The following is a 14,823-nucleotide window of genomic DNA, read 5'->3' on the forward strand; positions in this document are numbered from 1 at the left end:
TAGATATTCAGCCTTTACCAAAAGCTGCCTCACACTCTTTTAAATAATGAGAGTTTAAGTAAACTTTCATCTTTGGACAGTCAGCTACTCACATAACAGCCACTCTCAGCAGTAAAACTGCAAATAAACACTCTCAGCAGTTGCTAGCACTCTGTCAGGGTCATTCACACTCGCTCTCGGCCTAATGTGGAGAGACATGGCATGCTGAGACAAGAGCAGGAGCACGAAGAGATGAGAAGAAACCTGAATGTTGTGCTACACAAATTCGGTCAGGACATGACGTCTCTGCTGGTCGAGCCTAGTGTTAAAGTGCTCTCGGCCAGGCAGATACACGTGCATTAGCACGGGGCCATGGGAAAAAAAACGTGTAACTCAACTTGCTGAACAACCGGGTTGAAAACAAGTAGGCTACATGCGCTGCAGGAACACAAAATAGTACAGGCAGTGTTATTTAGCACAAATATCACTTATGTAACCGATGCCACAGGTGTGTTTCAATTCAGCAGCTCTCATCCATTAATGACTCACTCCTATATTCGCCGTCAACATGTGTTTTCACCTCTAGTGAGCAGCAGGCCTTGAAAACACATTTTTGGTTAGTGAGCATGATAATTAATAATGCTGATTTTGTATTCATGTAATGCACAACAGTTTGACAAAGTGCCCTTTGCTAACAAAAAGTCCTGTTGTGGAGTTTGGTAGACCTACATACATTTGAAATGGAGAAACCCTTTGATGTTGAGATGGTGTTCACAGATAAATGAGAAGACAGCCTCTCAAAATTATGAGCCATTACTGCAGTCTGATTAGGAAAATTAGGCCAATCAGTAGCATGATAGCATCAGCTGGTGCCAAAAAAGAAGTGCAGAAGTCAGTCAGAAGTCTGATTCTTTTTCTGAATAACATCAAGAACTACCTGAACCCCTTGCTGTGTAATCCATATTAGTAAAACAACAACAACAACAACAACAACAACAAAACAACAGAAATCTGAAATGGTGTTTGGGATAAAACACTGAAGTTAAAACTGTGACTATTTTGAAATACCACGTATAAAATGTCTCTACAACCTGACAAATATCACTGACACAGATATCCTGTCTCAGTAACAGCCTGACGCTCTTGAGTAAACAGCATAAAAGAATCTGACAGCAGCCAACACGTGATTGTCACTCAAAAAATGTGGTGTGAGTTTGGGGCCTGTGGGGAAACAATCTGGAAACGTCACTATTTTTGCAATTTCATTTGGTGCTAGTAGCCAAATAGCATGAAATCAAAATGGACAATTCTTGTTTTTTATGGAATATTGAAGTATTTGCGATAAATTATGTATCTGTGCACATTATTATTTTTTAAAAATTCATGTGCCCTCATAATCTTTGATCTAAATAACTTCCCCTCCCACTTGGAGCGACATCTCATCTCTTCTCTTTTTTTTTTCAGGATAACCTGTCTCTCACATGAGGTCAATAGCAAACCACAACCATACAACAATCCAATAAATTCCCAATGGAGAAAATAAAGTCCTGCCGTACATTTTTGTTTGTTCTACTCGGATATATTTCAAAATATGGAAGAAAAGAATTCATTTTCATGCAGACTTTAAGAAAGACTACAATGATGCCCCATTTCACAAGTTCACTTGATCATATAACCATAGATCAACAGGTTTGCCATGCAGTCCAAGGGTACAGTTTGTTCTTAAATTGACAACGAGCCCCATAGTGCGATGAATTTAGGCCTAAGGTGGAGAAGCGGAGAAGGATGGATGCTTGAGCGACGTCATCGGAAAAAGGAAAGCTGAGAATGTGATTAGATGAACAAGCCCCTTCCATCTTGTGTCTTGAATTTCATATAATGCTATTGCAAGTGCATTACTGTCAGTGTGTTGGTACGAGCTGGAACTGAGGTATGAGAAAACTTGTCCTTTTTTTTTTTTGGTAATCAATTTGTATAATCCATAGACTGGCATATTTAATCTGATGGGAATGAAAACAAGGTGCAATAATTTGTTCAACTTTGGCATACCATGGTGACTGGTGTCAACTGAGTAAGAAAAATAAACATGGAATTTAATCTCAGTAAACTAGATCGGTTAACTCAACTATAAACTATAAACTGTAAATGTATGTGTTACACCTGCTGAACAGGTACTGTCTCCACTTGCACCTTCACCTAAATTCCTATCCTTTGAATTTTGAACTGCTTCGTTCTTGGACTTCATTCCCCAGAATCCTCTGTGCAGGCTCATTATGGGCTCCAGCTGTTTGTCATAGCCTTTGGACTATATACTTATTGTGAAGTATTGTTTTGCTGTTGTTACAATTCTGAGCCTGTTACTCTTTTGTTGGACTGCCTGCCTTGGACTATTGTTGTGCTTTGGATTATGTTTGCTGGTTATCCCGTCACTGACCACTGCCTGTGAACTACAAGCTGTTTATTGTCTCAGGCCTTTCGGATTTGCTGTCTTGGATTCCCTGCTGACAATCTCTGCCAGTGTGTCTATTGCATTATCTTTGCTTGTTTCTATAAACGCTGCTCATGGATCGAGAACCTACCGATTCAGACCCTGCATTGGATGAGTGCTAGTCTTCAAAAGCAATGAAAAGTGAAGCTGAATGACATTTGACCGCACCTGTTCTAGCCCTAGAGGATTAAAGTATACCAGTTCAGTTGAGAGGAGACGGCATGCATATGTTCGGAGTCATCTAGCTGCTTTTTTGGGGGTTATTTTTGGTCAATTCATTTACTTTCTTTCAGGACATTTGGCTTTTCTTTTTGCACCCTTTAAAATCATGAAAATCGCTCCAACACTCATCTTCTGGTCATCATCTTCAAATAACACAGTAGTGGCATTCCTGACTGAATCAGTAGAGTGAATGATTCAATGAATCACTTATAAAGAAAGTCACTTATTTCATTCCTGAATGAATCAGTGTTGCTTTTCTGAAATGACACAGCCTTGAAGATATATGCAGCCAACGAATGCGACCTCCAGAGGGTGCAGCCTAGAAATGAGACCCCGATAAGGACTCAATGATTCAGTGTTTTTATATGAATCGGTTGAATACTTGGTTTAATGACTCCCTCATAAAGACGCCAACTAGCGTAACAATGTAACCTGCATAAATAGTCACTGTAAAACCCCACAACTAGACTGACCTCCTGTCTAGATCGCACAAACGGAGTGAAAAAATGATAAATATCAGTAGCAACTCTTGGAATTATACTTAAACCAGTTTAAATCAAAACGTATTCTTTTTACACTGTCCAAAAATTCTAAGTTGAAAGTAAGTAAAACAAAGATTATTATTGAAGTATGTTTTACAATAAAATTATATTCCAGTCTGTTTACTTTAAAATGTCATGTTTAATTCAATATGTTACTTGCTAATTTTGTTGTTTTTACGCCAATATTTTTTAAAGTAGGCCTACAATAAAAGAGTTGGAGCAGCAATATGCCAAGATTGTTCTCAAACTATTCATGATACAGTATCATCAGTTTTGTTCAGTATTACAGACATCATGGTTCACAATTTGAAACTAAATATGTTATAACAACAATACATGGAAAATCACAGTGGTGCTTTTCTATCTACACACCAGCCTCCACAATCACTCGTAGCATCATTATTATCACTCAGCGAAGCAGACCGGGGTGGAGCATTCCCAAGTTTCACATAATCATGATGGATGCACAGGGGCAATGCACCCGATAGCTCCCTTCTCCCATCAGCACACATTCCCTTAATCACTTCAGACACCAAGATGCTCAAGACAGTCACGCCTAATAACCCAACTGGAAATAGATGATGCAATGGTGCCGCTCTCTCTTCAGAGAGTGAGTGTCAAGCAGTAATTGCACTGTTAGACTTTTCTGTAATTTCTACAGTTATTTACTTTAAATCCCCCAGTATTATACTGCTATTTCTCTTTACAGTAAATAACTGTGATTCCAATTGCATCATGGGAATTTTCTGTGACGTCTAACACCACATACAGAGACTTACTGTATTTTTTAAATTTGCTGTATACTACTGTATTTGACGTAACTGCCTCTCTGGCTGGCACCATTCCACCGTGCTTTTTATTTCCTAATTTTTGCCTTACACCACGTGTCTACAACGCTATAATAGCCAGAGGCTGTCTATATTGGACACATTGAAGCGACCGGACCTTTAAATGCAAACCTGTTTATCCCTTGTAAGAACTAGTGCGAGCGCTTGGACTCGTATCGGACTACGTCTGAAATATAACGGCCGCGGCGCATCACTACACTGTCTGGGATTTGTCGTGTCGCGTCAGACAGACATCCAGTGTAGGTAATGGGGTCTGTCTTTTGTTGGATCGCGACGTTCGTGTCTGGCCCGGGGAAGAGACGGGAATTCACTTCACCGAGAGAGAGATCAGCAAGCAAGGTAAAAAAAAACCAAAAAAAAAAAACATTCTGTGTATGTTGACAGGATTGTGCCCAGTTTAACGTATGTTATAACGTTAACGTTAGCCTAACGTTACTCGTCGTCAACATGGCGGTAACGAACTTTACCATGGTAAACTGAGCTAACGTTTCATTTTACACACTTTGTTAGATTATTGAATTGTCGAGTTAAAATATGCCAACGAGCAACGCGTTTACATTAACAATAAATGTGAATAAACTAATGTGAAATTCTGTTTATATCCTAATGTTGGCCTACTGATGAGAACCTTTATAGTTTTAGCATTAGTTTGCAAACTATACCATATTATAGTTTTTTTTTTTTTTTATTGAATTTAATATTTACTTCCATTTTTGTGTTTAAAGGCAACTGCAACAAAGCGCCAATTCGCGCCAGTGACTTAGCAAGATTCCAGAGGTAGGCCAGCCCATTTGTGATATATTTTGAGATAAGTTTGCTGAAATGATTAGCATACACTATGTGAAAATTGCTTTTGAGCCACTGGTGCAGACTAGGTAGCTAACAATATCTTATAAAATCTCTATAAAATTGGCTAACTTTATATCAAATAAGTGACCTTTGCATTATGTCTAACTTTATTACACAGCAAATGAACCAATCAGAAGATGGACCATTGTCTTTGTTCAGTCTCACCAGATTAAATGTATCCAGGTAAGCACTGCAGTAAAACTCTCACTAATTCATTCAGACCAAATCTAGCATTCTAAACAACTTAAGTTTATATTTTTGCATTATTTTTATATTTTATTAGCCAGCGACTCTACCATTGCAGTTCCACCTGACTAGGAAGGTCCTAATATCAGCGCACAGGTGGGTTAACTACTGTAGGAAGGAGAACGATCATCACACAGTGATTTCTTGCATGTATCTTACTGTGTATTTGTCTCAAACAGGTACTCCTTCACTGCAGACAAGCGGAAATGGGCTAAAATCATCTATTTCAGTCGTTCAACTTCTTTCTATGCATCTCAGCATTTTTGGACAGAATTTAGGATTTGTAAGTATTAAAATTTAATCTGGCATAATTTAATTTAGTTCTTTTGTATGCTATTTATTGACAAAAGCTGTTTACAAATATATATTCTTAAGTTTTTGTGAAAATAATAATAAAAATTAACAAAAAAGGAGGTTAAAAATAATGTGACACTAATATTCTCTCTCTCTCTCTCTCTCTCTCTCTCTCTCTCTCTCTCTCTCTCTCTCTCTCTCTCTCATATAGTTTTGGAACCGGGATCTCCTCTGAAGGACTGAGTACATTTGTGTTTGTGGGCACGCATGCAGACCAGGGAACACTCTGATGTTGTCAATCAAGTTCTGAACAGGAACCAATCTTTGGAGAAGTTCATTTATTCACAAAGGTGGACAAAAACATTGTGTTGGCTTTTTAAAGATTATTTTGATGATGACTTTTACTCCTATGCTGTAGAAAAGATGGAGTAGACAGTCAGACATTGATAATAATAATAAATGTTTCTTGAGCATCAAAGAGACTTCTTTCAAAAACATTACGCCACTTAAATACTTCTTTTGGCCACCAGTGTACATGAATCCAACACATTTTTGGAAATAAGTGAAATTATTTTTAAGGTGGGGTTATGTGTCTTGTATTGTGAAAAGAACTGTGTTTTGTCCTGTTTTGGACATTTCCTTTTTGAATGCTTAATGTATTTATATTCTGCAGTTTTATGAATGTAATGGTTGATATTTCATTATAATACTTGTATAAGCTAAACAACCAATGACTCTACATTCATTTAGTCAAATGCTAATGTTTTGTTTATGATTTTATGTATGTTTTCAAAAATGTTTGCAGTGAAGGACAGCACATAATGTGTTAATTTAACACGTTTACACATCTTTGTGCTAACCTCTCTGACATATTTACTTTGTTAAAATCATTAACACAATGAATGAGTTAAAATTAACACAAAAAATGTTGTCTCTAAACTTACCCATTAATGTGTAAAAATTTCACACATCATTTCCAGCATTGGCATGTTTATTTTGTGATATATATGAAATGTTTTAAATAAAAAAATGGTATTTTGTGATAACTTTGTCTAATTGGTTTGTATGAAAGTAGTACTTATGTAGGATAAAAATAAAATTAATCATATATCAAAATTATCAAATCTAATTTATATTTAGTACAAATAAAAATAATTACAGTAGTGTACTGATTAGCTTAGTTTTTACAGTAATGCACTGTACTGATTAGCTTCGTTTTTACAGTAATGCACTGTATTACACAAAACTGAAATACGGTTTGGTACTGTAACTCTTAATTACAGTAACTTACTGGCAACAGTGTTGCCAGTAAGTTACTGTAAAAAACCCTTGAAAAGTCTAACAGTGTGCTGTATGAGGTAGGAAAAGTCATGAAGCTTTTCCTCAGCTTGGATTCGATCACCTTCTTATGGCAGCCATTAACGCTATAGGTCACAGTCCACTGCACTGCAGCATGTCAATGCCATAACCTTACTTGTCTACACTCCACTCCTCTGCATGCATCTGCAGCTATCTATGTCTGGATTATCTTTATGGTTTAAATCTTGAGTCAATCCAATTAACCTTCAGAAGCTGCATGCAGGCAGACTTTCAGTTAAACCTTTTGTTAGTGTACAGGCATTCAGACAAGGAAAGGTTAATCTAAGCCTCAGGACTGAACTTGAAATGGATAGATGATAGTCTGCAAGAGTTGATAGCAAGAAAAATACAAATATCAGCGTTTCATTAATCTGAAGTTCACTCTTGTCGCTGACTCATTTTCTTTATGGATTATCTTTGCCCTTCACTTCACAGTTTGTATAGAACAGTATTTTTAAAACATTTATCCTGACCATTACAGAGATATTATCTCTCAAATTCTTTTTGGCTCTCAGAGACGACAAGGCCATTTAGCTTTGGAAAATAGCTTGGAAAACATAACATTGCATCAGGTTGTATCAAGTATGAGGATGGCACTTTATTACTTTTCCTAATCTGTATTATTCCTATAATCTAGTCTTTATTATTATTTATGTATTGAATTATTAATTATACTAAACATAAATAATTTATTCTAATTACTGTATTATTTTAATTATTTTTTTTAACAATTCATATAAATGTTATAATAATTTCAATTCATCATGCATTTGTAAATAATAACTTTAAAAAAATCTGAATGGTGAAGACAATAGAGGTAGGCTACACCTGCTATTTTATTGTGTTTTTCTAGAATGTGTTTTTCCTGTGTCAAATTTACCCCAACAGAAACAATGTAACTGATTTTTTAACTGAAACAATGATTTTCTGTAAAGTGCTTGCCTACTTTGTGGTAAAACACAAGAGTGCAGCTTCAATAATATCTGCCTATAGCATTAGCATTGATTAGGCCAGAGGAACTTATAATAATTTGAATGGAAAATAATAGGTTCATTTCATAATTACTCTCCGAGTCGATCAGAAAATGAGGGTTGATTATTATTGACGTCACCTGCATTTTACTTGCTTTACTTGACATTACAAAATATGCAATGGCACATTGCCATGCAGTATCAGACATCTTTAAATTCTACACTTTTCAGACTTCTTTTCCATCCTGATCAATAACTTCACGAAAGCAGTGGGTGGGTGAATATGTTTTAGCAGATATGATGCATTACAGATTCCTGGTAGGTGTTTAGGCTTTACACTGTTTTTGTGTGCAACATTAGACAGACACTAAGTGGTGTTATGTCCTTGATATGTGGGGCCAATGCCAGTAAGTCTGAGAGAGCACATTTAGTTTCTCTCTGACAGCCTGCACAGTGTTTGTGTTGGTCAGAGATGGATTACTCCCCTTTCTGTTCTTTCTCCATGCTCTCACACAGAATCAAAATGCTTGACCAGCAAAAAACGATGATCATTCTCTCTCTCCCTCTTTCTTTTTGTAAGGCCATTGCTTTTTACATGTTGTTGATAATGTTTTTAATTACATTTCTATGTTTATTTTTTCGAATTGAATTACATAAAGCTTTTGTGGTGCTGATGAGCTTGTCTGACTCATTATTTTTAATGAACCAAAAGTCTCTCGAGAACCCCAGCACCAATTAAACAGTGCAGTCTGTGAGCATGTCAAGAGATTGGTCAGAGTGGCCTATACGCTGATCTTCGGGTCACTATTGGAAACAAGAAACTGAAAAAGAAAAGGAGTATAGAGAAAAAGAAAGCGACAGAGGGAGGTTGTTCTAGATTAGTTCATGCTGTCCAGCGGTTTGTCCTGTATCTAAGCACATGGCAACCTTTCCCGGCGGCTTTGTGTCAGGCTTTCTGTTCTGAACCACAGGGAATCTCACCACAGTTGTTTTTCTATTACCCACACTCTTATACCAGAGCTTTTTGCTGACGAGAAAAGAACCACGATCCCCCTGGACTACTCACTGCCAGCCCAGGCTGCTAACAATCGGAGTGTTGTGTTTGATTGTGTAAGCAAGTGCATACGGGTCTATCCATCCATTCTCCAATCCGCTCGCATAGGGTGGCGAGATGTGTGAATGGGGATGGTGTACAGTATAAACAGCATTTGGAGATTATCATAGCTAGACTGAGAAATCAATGGCAAATCTAAGCAAATGTCACCCATTTTTATCTGTCTGGTTTTTTCCTGGATATGGCTGGTCACTTGTGTTTATTTAGAAAGATAAATCGGGTTTGAGGTGATGAACGTTTTTTTTCTCCATTTTGGTCACCTGATGGAGTTTGGGTTTCTTTCTGTCGCCTTTGGCTGGCTTAGCTGGGGTTTAAAAGACTTAATATTTAGTAATGTTACTGATTTGACATTAAAGGGATAGTTCACTTTGAAATAAAATGTTGGTATGTTTTAGCTTACCTCAAGGGCATCCAAGATGTAGGTGTCTTTTTTTCCGCAGTAGTTTCAATTTTGATATTTTTAGGTCAAACCGTTCTTGTCTGTCAGTCATATAATGCAGGTCGATGGTCACTTGTCTCAAACAGCATGCACAGAGTCCAAATTAAAACAATTCCCCGTCGTCCAAATTAAACAATTCCCCATCGTAAGTACACATTGATGGCCTAAGACACGAAACGAGCGGTTTGTGTGAGAAAACGAACAGTTTTTATATCGTTTTTACCTCTTGAACTCAGCCACGTCCAAGTGATCTGAGAGCGCGGGCGGGTATAGATATATACAATAGATGTCGCCTTGGTTTGACCTAAAAATAACTGAACTGAGCTGGATGATGACACTATTGTCTTTTGCAGAACTGCTTAGTAGCTGAATCGAATTTGTTTCATAATAGATTAATTTCGCAACATTGGCACTGTTATTGAACTGAATTGAATCAACAATGAACTGAATTTAATTTAATAAAGAACACGATTTCCTTAGAACTACTTGTGGTTTAACTGAACTCTTTTTACAGTAATGAACTTGAAAACACAGCTATCGAACTGAACTGAATCAACACTGAACTGACTTGAGCCGAATCACTGATTCTGTTATTTCTCTGTTTATTTTTGTGAAGCTGCAATGAAGCAATCTGTATTGTATAAAGCACTATATAAGAAGGTAACTTGAATTGATGAAAGAAGACTCGAGACAAAATTCCACTTAAAACTGGACACATTTTACTGTCAAACAGATTAAGAAACATTTCCAGTGTTCACTGCTGTAAAGAGGTTGTACAAGGCAAAACAAACAGTTTTAGAGCAAACTACCTTCCTGAATACAACGTCTCATGTTAAATACTGTGAACACTGAGCTAAAGAGATAGAAACTATGAGCTTAAGCTCGGTCATTTAAAGTAGCAAAATGACAAGATGAGCTAATTTGCTTAAGAAATATTGACCATTTATCTGAACTAAACACTATTATATAATATGCTGTATTTGGCAATGTAGCCAGACTAAGAAAACCATACATGTTTACTTTCAGCACTCCTCAAATACTTTTAGATATTGTAATACAGGCTATATTAAAAGTATTATCATTGCTACTGACAATGCTTTAAAGTGATTAGTTTCACCAGTAAGGCCTTGAAGAAAATAAGAGACATTGTAAGACTACCCAGAAAAACAAAAACAAAAAAAACAGTATTTCTCTTAAAATACCCCATGAGCCAAAGAATCTGACGATGCAATCATGATGTTGTCAGTCATTCAGCATTTAATCTAATCAACTACTCCATATCAAACAGCAGGACCATAGACACAGGACAAGAAGAGTATAAACTAAAATATTCTGCTTTTAAGAGCTGAAAAAAAAAGTTACATTTGAAGCAGTGTAAAAAAGAAATTGATGAAAAATTCAGTTACACTTTATTTTAAGGTGCCCTTGTTACGGTGTAATTATACAATTAAGTACTGAGTAATATTAATAAACAATATGTGCTTACTATATACAATTATTGGGTTTAGGGTTAGTTGCATGTAACTATGCATTATTTACTGTTGTTAGTAACTACACGTAAAATGTGTAACAGGGACAATGTAAAATTAAGTGTTATCTAATATTCTTCATTTATTAGGTCAAAATCAGGCTCCTGGAGGCATTTTCTCTTCCCCAAGAGGATAGCACATCAAATCCACACCAGAACCATTTGAACAAATTCTCTTTAAATCTCAACATATCAGGCTTACAGGCTTTGCTCCACAAAGTCCAAAGGGAACTAACAATAATATTGTGTTTTCTTAAAACATAATGTATCTTAGAGCCTCATCGAGTTTAATGTTTACCAATTACGGTATTAATGTTTCAATAAGCATCATAACTAACCATTTCGTTTAATTGCTTTATACGTCGGAATCATGAATAATTTGTACAGTTAGAGGAAAACTGCCTGAAGCCTTCGAATATTATTGCCCAGAGCTCAATAACACCCTATATGTCTTTCTCCATTATGTTGCAAAGCAAGTGGCTGTGGTACAAATTTTAACGGATGCCGTTAGAAACATAAATAGCATCCAAAATATATTTAGACAACAGTGTCCTAGAAGCAGCATAGTATGTCCTAGAAACAATACAGCTCATGTTACAATGTCTATTGCTACAGAAAATAGATGGGGTGGGGGGTGCACAACGGTGGATTTATTTGGAATGAGACACATGCATGTTTTAAAATGTGTTTTTCCACCAAACTCTCCTTTCATTTCCTAAATCCCACCTAACATGACAACTATATGTGCTTTCTGATCAACACAAAGCCATATGGCAAACACTTATTGCAAGAGTAAGGAGGTCTTCACACATCACCTTTCAACAAATCCAAATGGCACCATGATCCTCTTTGCGGTTCTCATGTGCCATTGGCTCAATCAGTGTCAACACACAAGAAATCAAATGCTATGTTCTATTACACCCACAGATCATATATATATTCATAACTATCTATTTTACACTCTATCATGGTTTTATAGCATACAATGACTTTGGTAGAAACAGTGCAGGGAGGATTACATGAGTTTAAATGAGCTTGGAAACCAAAAATCAAAGCCATCAAGACATGCATTTATCTAAACATATCCTCCGTAAAGAAGCGGTTGGGCTGTTTTGATTTGATCTAATCCAAACACACTCCGTTCCCCCGATGGCCCTACAGATAAACAGATTTTGTGCTTTATTTGATTTTCGGGGCGTCTGCACAAGTGGTCAGAGATGAAAAGAGATGTGATAGATCAACACAAGGAAAACAGATACAAATCCTTGACATCTCAGTGCTTTAAAGCTAAAACTCACTCACAAACACAAGACATAGATAAACGTGTAATTCTGCACATATACCCTCCACGGCTTTATGCTCTAAATATAGTGATACTAGGGATGCTTTTTCTGCTGGCTTCCATTGGATATTGCAATGCATTCTCATCTTCACATTATTACACCAGTAAGACTAACCACATTGCAGTTTTTCTATCTGGCAGCTTTCGATGAAATGCTTTGGACTGTCAATTGCAACAGCTGCTGCTGTTTTACACTTGAACATCCACTCGTGATGACTGAAGATTACAACTATCTACCAATTTATCTGTTTGGTGCATCCAAAACACACCCACGCACCAACTACAGCGATTAGAGAACATTTTTCTCCACAGAGAACCACTTTAAAGGCTAAATGTACTATCCTGTAAACTATGAAAAAAATGTAACATTCAGAACCACTTACTATTGAAAAGAGAAATACTGCAGATACAATTGCACTTTGACTTATCAGAAATAAGTTATCGTTCACCTACAAAGAAAACACCACATAACAGAGTGTGACATCACGTAAAATACATACAGACGATTATGACAAACAAAAGTGACAGAGAAATACACAAATATGACACGATTCAAGCGTAAACTCGCTAAGTGCCTAACGTTTTCTATAAGTTCAAATTTAATACATTTTTAAATCTTATTCAAAGTTTTCTTAAGATGCTAGAAAATTTTGAAAAACGTTGAAGCTAAAAGACAAAATCTGCCGATCTAAAATGAGCTTCTTCTACACATGCCTTAATGTTACACATACAGTGTGTAATTTCATGGAATTTTAGATGATAAATCTGTAAGTCTATAGAAATCTAAAATGTCTAAACACACACAAAGCCCCTGATACAGATTTCAAGTGTTATTTCAACCCCACTCATGTAGCCTCAATCCTTTGGACTGAACAACTTCCTATTGAATTAAAAAAAGTTTCTCTTTTGTCTCTTCTCTCTATCTAAAGATGGTACAGTACAGAGGGAGGTCAGTTAAACGAATGAAACCTGAGTAATATTCCCTCGTGAATCTTAAACAAACAAAAAAACACCATACTTTAACAACTAAAACAGTGCAATATTATGCTGAAAGATAAAGTACAGTAGTTATTTTTAAGTTAGAGTGAATATGTACATACAACAGTAATGTAGTTCCAGTTTCTCCTGCACGTGTAGATAGTGAATAACACTAGAACCTCTAGAACTGTTTAGTAAATGGCCTTGTTTCATTGTCCCTGCTAGTTCACCACAAAAACAGCTACTCAAAAATACTAAAAAAAACAAATCTGTTGTTATTTTTCCGTGTTATCACAGCTTTCTCAATTCTCAAAGAAAATGAACATTATTTTCTAGACCTCACACAGGCTAAAAGATAAGACCTGCTGATATCTAGCGAATGTTTCTCTGTCAGGCTGAAAGCTCAAATAGATGGGGTGAACACACAGCACCTACAGTAACAGTAATGGCTGCTTCCCCTCTTGTTACATCCGAGGGCAGAGAATTCAAACATCTTCTCAATGTCATCCATCCTCATCCTCAACCTCATCTTCCTCCTCCACCTTAGGGCTTTTCCGCCCAGGCTCTCTCTCTCGGGAGGGAACGTTGCCGCGTGGGCTCTAAAGTAAGCTACCTGCCTCTTGGGCTGTTTAAACCAACGACACAATGTCACAGAAGGTCATCATAGTCGAGAAGTTTGGAGTGCTGGCGGCTCTTCCACAAGCGGTAGAGGCGGAAGTCGAAGTACATTTCGATCATCTCCTTACCTAAGAGTGGAGAGAGCACAACGTGTTTAGCTCTCCTTAAAACATCAGACCATCAAATCACAGAGAGCACGTCACACATCTATTGTACCATCCGCTGTGTAAAATAGATCTACATTAGGAAGCCTTTATTATAGGCATTTGTGGGTGTTTTAAATACTGTTCTCTATTTAAAACAGTGGTAATTATCCTCAACAGTGCAAATCAAGCTGTGTAGAGTCCATAGGGGACAAAATAGGAGACAGAAGAGGAGGGAGGGGAGCAAGTGGGCCTCCTGAGTCCAGTGAAGAGACAGGAACAGTGGGAGAAGATAATGAGCTTTTAATTGGAGAATAATTACTGTCAAATCAATAGCGGTGGCACTGATGAGAGTTGGGGTCAGAGTTCACGTGGCACATAGAACTCTCCATACTGTGTGTGTGATCTGCCATGCAAGTGTTTATTTGACAGACCACCATAGCCAGATATATAGATACAATTGACATTATTTTATTATTTATTTAAATGCATGTTTCGTAGTTTGTTTACTGCATGTGTGTCAGAATATTGGAGTGGTCATCTCTGTCCTGTGTGTGTGTGTGTGTGTGTGTAGTACACTCACCCTGAGCTGACAGCTCCAGAGGAGACTTAAACTCAATGGCATGAGGTTTCATCAATCTCTTGAGGTTTTGAAAAAGCTGAGGATGAGAAAACTTTGCTGTTACTTTTCAATTTTCACAGTTGGTAAATCTTCAAATTGTCAAAAGACCTTCGATATTACTCCCAATATTCCAAATAAAGACTAAAAACGGATATTACAGATATATTTTTCAATGATCAATGCTAATATCAATATTCAGAGAGCAGGGAGGTTGATTACAATAAAATGCATAAAAAAAAAA

General features: G+C 36.9%; 1 protein-coding gene and 1 long non-coding RNA gene across 6 annotated transcripts in view; one reads left to right on the top strand and one right to left on the bottom strand.

Moving 5' to 3' along the window:
* Positions 1–4,439: 4,439 nt before the first annotated feature.
* On the top strand, positions 4,440–6,506 carry LOC309500065. Of its 2 annotated transcripts, none has more exons than XR_014206464.1 (3): positions 4,440–4,856; positions 5,047–5,457; positions 5,680–6,506. It is a non-coding gene; the product is annotated as an uncharacterized lncRNA (long non-coding RNA). The 2 variants fall into 2 exon arrangements; XR_014206465.1 differs by lacking the exon at positions 4,440–4,856 and having other exon boundaries at positions 4,869–5,270; positions 5,354–5,457; positions 5,680–6,504.
* A 3,497-nt stretch (positions 6,507–10,003) lies between these two features.
* Positions 10,004–14,823, bottom strand: part of nsmfb (NMDA receptor synaptonuclear signaling and neuronal migration factor b) — a 33,409-nt gene continuing 28,589 nt past the window's right edge. For all 4 annotated transcript variants that reach the window (XM_082169578.1, XM_082169576.1, XM_082169577.1 and 1 more), the window contains 2 exons: positions 14,544–14,619; positions 10,004–13,945 (listed from right to left, as the gene is read on the bottom strand). In XM_082169578.1, coding sequence (XP_082025704.1) covers positions 13,848–13,945; positions 14,544–14,619 — 174 coding nt within the window. In that variant the 3' untranslated portion in view covers positions 10,004–13,847. The remainder of the gene's footprint in view (positions 13,946–14,543; positions 14,620–14,823) is intronic.

Source organism: Leuciscus leuciscus (genome assembly GCF_965113295.1).
Source record: "Leuciscus leuciscus genome assembly, chromosome: 5".
NCBI classification, from domain to species: Eukaryota; Metazoa; Chordata; class Actinopteri; order Cypriniformes; family Leuciscidae; genus Leuciscus; species Leuciscus leuciscus.